Genomic DNA, 7,157 nt, shown 5'->3' on the forward strand with positions numbered 1-7,157 from the left:
CAGCACAGGGCGGGGAGGGCACAAGCACCTGGGGGGCCAGGGAGGGCCGTGTGAGCAGAGCCGCCTCCTCCCGCCCAGGAGCCCGTCACTTAGGCACAGAGAGAAGTCAGATCCCCAAGGGCGCTCTGTGCCACTCCCTGCAAGGCCGCGCCCTGCCGCAGAGCGGCAGTGGGGGGCACAGAGCGCCTGAGACTGGGGCGGCCTCGGCAGACTCACCTGGACGTACAGCGCATGAGCCAGAAAGGGCAGTTTTCTCAGGACGCGCCCACTGAGACCCTCGCTCTTCCTGTGAACAGAACTGCACTTGGGGACAGTTTCCGGACGGCTTCCCTCCTCTCCTCCCCTCCAGTGGGCTTCAAGGGGGGCTGGTCGCCCCCGGTCCTCAGCTCCTGCCCCAGGCGGGACAGGATCCTTGCTGCCCTGACGTGCTACCTGCCCAGGAGAGCCACGCAGGACACAACGGGCACGTGGCCAGCAGCACGGGTCCCTAAGAAACCAGGCTGGTCCCCATCTATTTTTGTGTAAGTGTCTAGACTGCTCTCCTCTGCCTCATCTTGATCAGGTTCAATCTCTCCAAGAGATAATCCAAAAACAATTCCTTCTTCAGGCTCTCCCTTGGTTCAAAACCTCCCACGCCTCATGGCTTCAGGATGAAGTTCAGACTCTGGTCAGAACGTGGCCTCTGGGCTGTCTCTGCCGTGCGGCCCACCGGAGGTCCCCTGCACATGTGGCACCGCAGCCTTCCCCAGTTCTCCAGTCTGTCCCCAACTTACTGTCCTTCGAGGCTCCGCTGCATCTCCCTCCCTTCCCTTCCTGTGGCCCTGGGTCACCGAAGCCAGCGGGGAGGCTGACCGCACTGCCAGCCACGGGCCCCAGCACTCGGGTGCTGGGTGCTTCCCTCCTGATGCCCAGGGCGGCTGGGCCGCGCGCTTTCCCGGACTTCCCGAAGCACCGAGCACAGGCCCCTGCGGTTTACTCTGCTTACTACTCAAACAGAAGTTCCCGCTTTTTTCTTCTTGTCAATTTATAAAAATTTAACCAATATCCTTCACGAAATCATTGACCCATCATGAGCACCTCCATCTGGGTTTCTGTCTTTTTCGAGAGAAGCGCAGCACCGCTCTGCTGCCTGACGGTGCCCGCGGGGAGGCAGTGGCCTCCGCGCTCTGGCCCAGGAGCCGGGGCGGAGGCGGCTGGGTGCTCTCGGAGCTCTCCCAGTGCACGCGTGACAGATGCCTCGGGGTTCACGTCCCTGTCCTTGACCCCAAACCACTACCCCAGGCTGCTCCGGGCAGCTACAACCACCTGAGCACAACAAAGGCACTTTTCTAGGTTATAAAAATGAAGGGAACGCACACCTTGAAATTTCGCTCAAAAGGAGGCTCAACTTCGACACGTTGTTCTCAATGAAGCCGATCATCTCCAGCTCCCGGAGGGTCAGCAGCTGCTGGCGAGGGTATATGATCTGACACTGCAGACAGAGACAGGGCATCACGCAGGGCCCGGGGGAGGAGTGCGCACGGTCAGCCCCAGGGCCAGCAGCTCGCCCCCCAGAAACACGAGCAGGGCCCTGCCGGGACGGGCCGCTCCCCTCGCTCGCGCACGTCCCCACTGCCTCACACCCCGGTGACGCTACCGATGACACACAGGTCTGAGACCAGCAGGGACCCAGCCTCTTCTGTGCTTTTAATCAAGACGTGTCTTCGCTACGGGTCAGGGCAGGGAGGGGCTCCGAGGGGCGGAGGCCAGCCTGCTATCGGCTTTCAGAGGCGTATCACAGCCCAGGGAAGCAGAGTCCAGGACCTGGCCTGCCTTTCAAGGAGGGTCTCCATTTGTTTTTGTTGTTTTAATGTTTATATTTGAGAGAGAGAGAGACAGACAGAGCAGGGGCGGGGGAGGGGCAGAGAGGTTCCAGGCTCCATGCTGACAGGACAGAGCCCGACCCAAGGCTTGAACCCACAAACCATGAGATCATGCCCTGAGCTAAAGTTGGATACTTAACCGACTGAGCCACCCAGGCGCCCCTACATTTGTAGTTTTCGAGAACAATGCTGTGTGACTGGCACAGCCTGACCCTGGATCTGGACTCGGTTCCCTTGTGAGGGAGGTGCTCTGCCAAGAGCCGTACCCGTCAGGGCACCCAGGACCACCACTGACGGCTTCTAACATGAACGGATCTGACTTAGGAACGGGAGAGAACGGAGACCGAACGGCTTTCTGTGCACTCTGGAGGTCTGGTGAAGGCTGCGGGTAAACCGAGGACACGGGGTTCGTGCGGGTGTGTTCGCACCTCAGTGACACTCCCTCGGCGTCCCTGCAGCCCCCCTCCGGTGCACGCGACAACTGTGGCCCCTGACAGAGGGGGCCAGTCACGCCAACAGCCTGCAGCACCGGCCGAATCTCCGCTCCGCCAGCGGAATGGCTTGATTCCCTGTAAACTGGCTAAGAACCCCTGTCCCACATGCTGGGCTTCTGGAAAAGGTCAGCAGGTTAACTGGCAAAACCAGTTCCCTTGTGAGCGAGTCCACATCCAGTCCCTGGAACATGTCCCAGGCGCACGGCACAGAGGGAGCGTGGCCGCGGGCAGGAGCCCATCACTCTGACTTCTCGGCACCAACGCTTTCTGGGGCTCCCTTGGGACCTCAGGTCAAAGCTCCACGGGCCCCCTACTTTCTCCATGCCACAGCAAAGCAGGATGGGGTGCACGCGCCAGGCCAGCCCTCCCATCCCCGTCAGCCGCTGTGTAATCCTTGCTGAAGCCATCAGGGCCCCAGCCCCTCGGTGCCGCGTCGGGGGTCCACTCCGCCCCCACCATGCTGTTACCACGCCAGGCAACGGCCACCACGTAAATCGCCTGCCGGCCAGCTCGGCCACCACACATCTCCCAGACTCAGGGTTCAGGAATGCCCCCTGGGAGAGGGACCGTCTGCCTCGGGCCTGCCGTGCCCAGTGCGCCTCCGGCTCCCAGGTCCTGGTTTGGGCCATTTACACCAGACCCTCTGGGAGCGCTACCTCGCCCATGGCGGCTGTGCTCATCGCTGTCACTAGAATACGGGACTGAAGGGACGTTATTACTGAGCCCATGACGTCCCTGTGAGCAACACCCTCCAGTCAGGAGAGCGTCCCTGTGAGGACAACTTCCAGTTAGGACGACCTCCCTGTGAACTGTGACCTCCAGCGAGGTCTCCCTGCAAACCTGGCGTGTCCGGCAGGTCACCACACCCCCCCCACCCCTCCCGGCGTGGCTGACTGGCAGATCGCACCAGCAGGGTCATCATTTTGTGCCGACAGAGAAAAAACATGGAGTCGGTGGCCATAATTTCAACTACCAGCTCAACCTGTGAGACAAACCAACTGTAATTTCCAACCTAAGATGGTGAACGCCATGTTCCAGTAACTCATCCCACATCGGAACTGGCTATTTTAAACTGCATCAAGAAATTAAGGACACACGAAAAACCCAGCTGGAAGAAAGAACACCCAGTACCTTCATCAGTTCTTCCAAACAGGAGAGGTAGATTTTGAAGATGGCCGCCGCAGAGGGCGGTCCGACGTACTGCCTGATGTCAGCCCTGTCCACGAAGGCCACGTCGATCCTCTCCGTGATGTTGGAAGTGGTCAGGATCACCACGTTGCAGTGCCTGGAGGCAGAGGAGCGCGCAGTGGGCTGGTGCTCAGCGATCCCGCCATGCCCTCCGTGCGGGAAGGTTCCGGCGTCCGGCGAGCATCCCGGCCGCTGCACCCCGTGTCCCAACACCGGCCTGCGCGGCCTCCCGAGCCCCACACTGAGTGCCTGCCGGGCCCCCAGCTCCCACTGGGCTCTCCTGGCTCCAACACAATGCACCAAGGAGATGTTGCTCCTGTCTTCCAGAAAGTTCTCCTAGGCGCCCACTTCACTGGTCCCTCTCCTCCCTCAACTGTGGCATGGCAAAGTCTCTCACTTTATTTTCTTTTTTCTTCCATTTTCCTAACTTATTTTATCTCGAGAGACAGAGAAAGTGTGTATGTGCAAGGGAGGGGCAGAGAGGCAGAGAGAGAGAGAGAGAGAGAGAGAGAGAGAGAGAGAGAGAGGGAGGGAGGGAGGGAGGGAGGGAGGGAGGGAGGGAGGAAGGGAGGGGGAGAGGGAGAGGGAGAGGGAATCCCTCACAGGCTCCACACTCAGCTTGGAGCCCAGTGGAGGGCTTGACCCCATGACCTGGAGATCACGGCCTGAGCCAGTATCAAAGGTCAGACACTTAACCGCCTGGGCCACGCGAGCACCCCTCGAGCTCACTCTGTGTGCAGTGTCCTGAGGGCACCGCGGACCTGCCTGGGCACGGCCAGCTGGGCACTCGCCTCGCAGCCCCTGCGACTCCCACACGCTGCGGAGCTGAACTATGTACCCTGCTTAGCAGCTGCTTTCCCCCATAGCTCCCAAAGGCCACGAGAGTCCCGTCGTCTCGTCCGCCGGCAGTGGCCAGCACAGCAGGCACAGGTATCCCGGGGCGCACACTTCCCAGCCCCCAGGGCTCAGATGCGGGGACACTGGAGTGCTCCCCGGGGCTCCAGTAGACAGAGACAGGATGCAGGAGGTGTGGGGCCCGGGAACCCCTGGGAGCGCCAGCTTCGCCTGGTATCTGGCAACGGCTGTGTGGCAGGGTGTGCAGGGGTGAGCCAGCGAGGGTAGGGGCAGGGAGTGCGCGGGTCGTAGGAGCCCAAGAGGAGGGATTGCACGGCTGGGATTCTTGTCTGGGGACAGACTTTGTCGCCAGGAGTCAGATCCACACAAAGGCAGGCCCGGAAGGCCAGCCTACATGGTCTGAACAGGAGGCATGAAGTTAAGGGGGAAGGAAGGCTCAAGGGAACCCAGCAGCCCACACGTCTCCATTCCTTCCGAGCTGACACCTGCCAGTGACAGGAGGGGCGCCGGGGCCCCATCTTCTGGCTCGAGCAGTGGCTGCACTGCACGGTGAGGCCATCAGTGCAAGGGGAGCCCTGGAGGCGGGGTTCCAGGGCCGAGTGAGCGCCCAGGGAACATGCCCGACGCTTGGTCCAGGTGGACCCGCAGGCCCGGCGAGGGGTGAGCAGAAGCGGGAAGGAGGCTGGTGGCAGAAACCAGGCCGTCTGGAGAGCAGAGGCGAAGGGTGGCCGGAGGTCAGGTGGTGCAGAAAATGCCAGAGAGAGCAGCCGGCTCTCGGACGAGGGAGGGGCAGGGGCCGAAACCAGACTGAGGAGCAGAGGCCGGGAAGGAGGCAGGGAGGGGCAGCGGCTGGCCCGGAGCAGGGTGGAAGCGAGCGGCCCGCCGGAGCTGCAGCCCAGGAACTTAGCGCCGCCCTGCAGGAGACCGGCGGCGGAGGCCTGGGACAGCGGCCCGCTTCCTGGGAGCCCACGCGAGGAGCTGGCTCCCGCGCGGCACTCTGCCACCTGCAGCCTCCGTGCGGGAGCACTCCCGGGACCCGCCGCAAGAGCTGTGGGCGGCAGAGGGGCAGCGGAGCGCTGCGGACAGACGGGGGCTCTGGCGTGGACGTGACCTCCTCGTGAGCCAAGGACGAGGAGTCACTCCCTGATGCTGCACGGGCTCAGGGTACACTGACCAGAGGCCCCAGCCCTGCAAGGCTGGGCTGTGGAGGCGTGAAATCTAGCCCCGGGAAGGACGTGCAGGTGCCGCTTGCCTGCCCGCTGCCAGCCCTTCGATGCCCACGAACACCGGGCGGTGCTGGCGCGTGAGGGCAGCCGTGTCTCACTGCCGCACGCTTTCTCTGCACACCTGAGTTTTGCCTTACGTTCCCAAAGCTTAGTGAAAGCACCTAACCCCGAAGCGTTGCGCTTCGCATCTCCACGGCCTCAGGTGCGGACAAAGGGCCGATCGCAGCAGCCGAGCTTCCAGTGGGAGGAGCGGAGAAAGGTCCTCCTCACGCGGCCACCTCATGACCCCCTGTGGCTTCTCACGTGAGACTGCCGCGTTACCTCTTAATCTGGTCGATCTGGGTCAAGACGGCGTTGACCACGCGGATGGCGTCGGAAGGCTCGGTGCCTGCCCGGCACGCACTGCGGGAGGCCGTGAGGCTCTCCACCTGCGGGGTGGGGGGACAGGTCAGGAAGGACCGCACGCGGCCCCAGGGGCAGCCACGCGTGGCATCAGCCCAGCAAGCCAGGGACAGGCGAACGGGCAGGCGTGAGCCTGCTGTGCCAGCAGCATGACGTGTGGGTCTCTGGGGAGGAGTGCCGGTGGACGCCGGGCTCGGCCAGGGGCCGGATTTCCTTCGGTTACGGGTGTGACGTCCAGATGTGCCTACCTCATCAATCAGCACAAACACCAGCGCATCTTTGTCATCAATCATATCCTGAATCTTCTGGAACATCTTTGTCACCAGCTTGCCGCTCTGGAACCAAAACACTCCTTTAATGTTGACGTGCCCCCTTCACGCCACCTGTGGACACGCTACCTGCGGTCCCTGCCCAGCCTTGTTCTGACCCCAAGCGGCCCCCAAAGCCCACCGTCACCTGACGGCCCCCTCCTTCCTGCTGCTTGCCAGGCGCACGAGCAGGGACACAAGGGGTCATGGGTGCAGGCATGCAAGCCGAGCGCTCCCCAGTCGGTGCTCCCTGTCCTGGGAGGGAGCTGCCGACACAGGTGCTCGGGCAGAGCTGTCCTGTGCTGAGAGGCACCGACGCCGTCACCGCGCCGAGCCCCACGGTTCGGGTGGAGGAACCGGAGGAACGAGGCTCAGAGCCCCGAGAGCCTGCTCGGCCGAGGGCGCAGCCCGCCGCGGAGCGCAGCCCCTCCTGGCGGCCAGCCGAGCGTCTCTCCCGCCCGACGGTCTGGATGCAGCCAGCAGAGGGTGCTCTGGCCTCACTGCCCACGTTACCGCTTCGCTCTGGAACTTCCCTCCGACCGCAGAGTCCGCCCGGCCGTTACGTGTTACCTACTTCTCTCTGGGACTCTGGGAGGAGAGTGTGTCTACTCTACGGGGCACTTGTTCCACTACGTGGTTGACAGTCCCAACGAGTAGAAGCGATGCTGATACTTACTTCTGAAAACCACTTAGAAAAGAGGCTGTGGCTGTTTATTTCAATTAATTGGCCATACCGGTACCTGAGATGATAAAAGAGAGTTACAGCGATCGGTGTACACACCGTTCCTGCGGCCCCTGCAGCGGTGACTGCTTCCACTTCGC

The 7,157-nt window shown here is 62.5% G+C and overlaps 1 protein-coding gene across 1 annotated transcript in view; it reads right to left on the minus strand.

The window, feature by feature from the left end:
• The window catches only part of TRIP13 (thyroid hormone receptor interactor 13), a gene marked incomplete at its 5' end in the record, with an annotated part of 7,425 nt that extends 270 nt beyond the window's left edge, over positions 1-7,155 (minus strand). The window contains 6 exons of the mRNA XM_029941302.1: positions 217-286; positions 1,359-1,471; positions 3,488-3,641; positions 5,947-6,053; positions 6,276-6,362; positions 7,012-7,155. Coding sequence (XP_029797162.1) covers positions 217-286; positions 1,359-1,471; positions 3,488-3,641; positions 5,947-6,053; positions 6,276-6,362; positions 7,012-7,155 — 675 coding nt within the window. The remainder of the gene's footprint in view (positions 1-216; positions 287-1,358; positions 1,472-3,487; positions 3,642-5,946; positions 6,054-6,275; positions 6,363-7,011) is intronic.
• Between the last annotated feature and the right edge of the window lie 2 nt (positions 7,156-7,157).

The sequence above is a fragment of the Suricata suricatta genome, chromosome 6, assembly GCF_006229205.1.
Source record: "Suricata suricatta isolate VVHF042 chromosome 6, meerkat_22Aug2017_6uvM2_HiC, whole genome shotgun sequence".
In the NCBI taxonomy this organism is placed as follows: Eukaryota; Metazoa; Chordata; class Mammalia; order Carnivora; family Herpestidae; genus Suricata; species Suricata suricatta.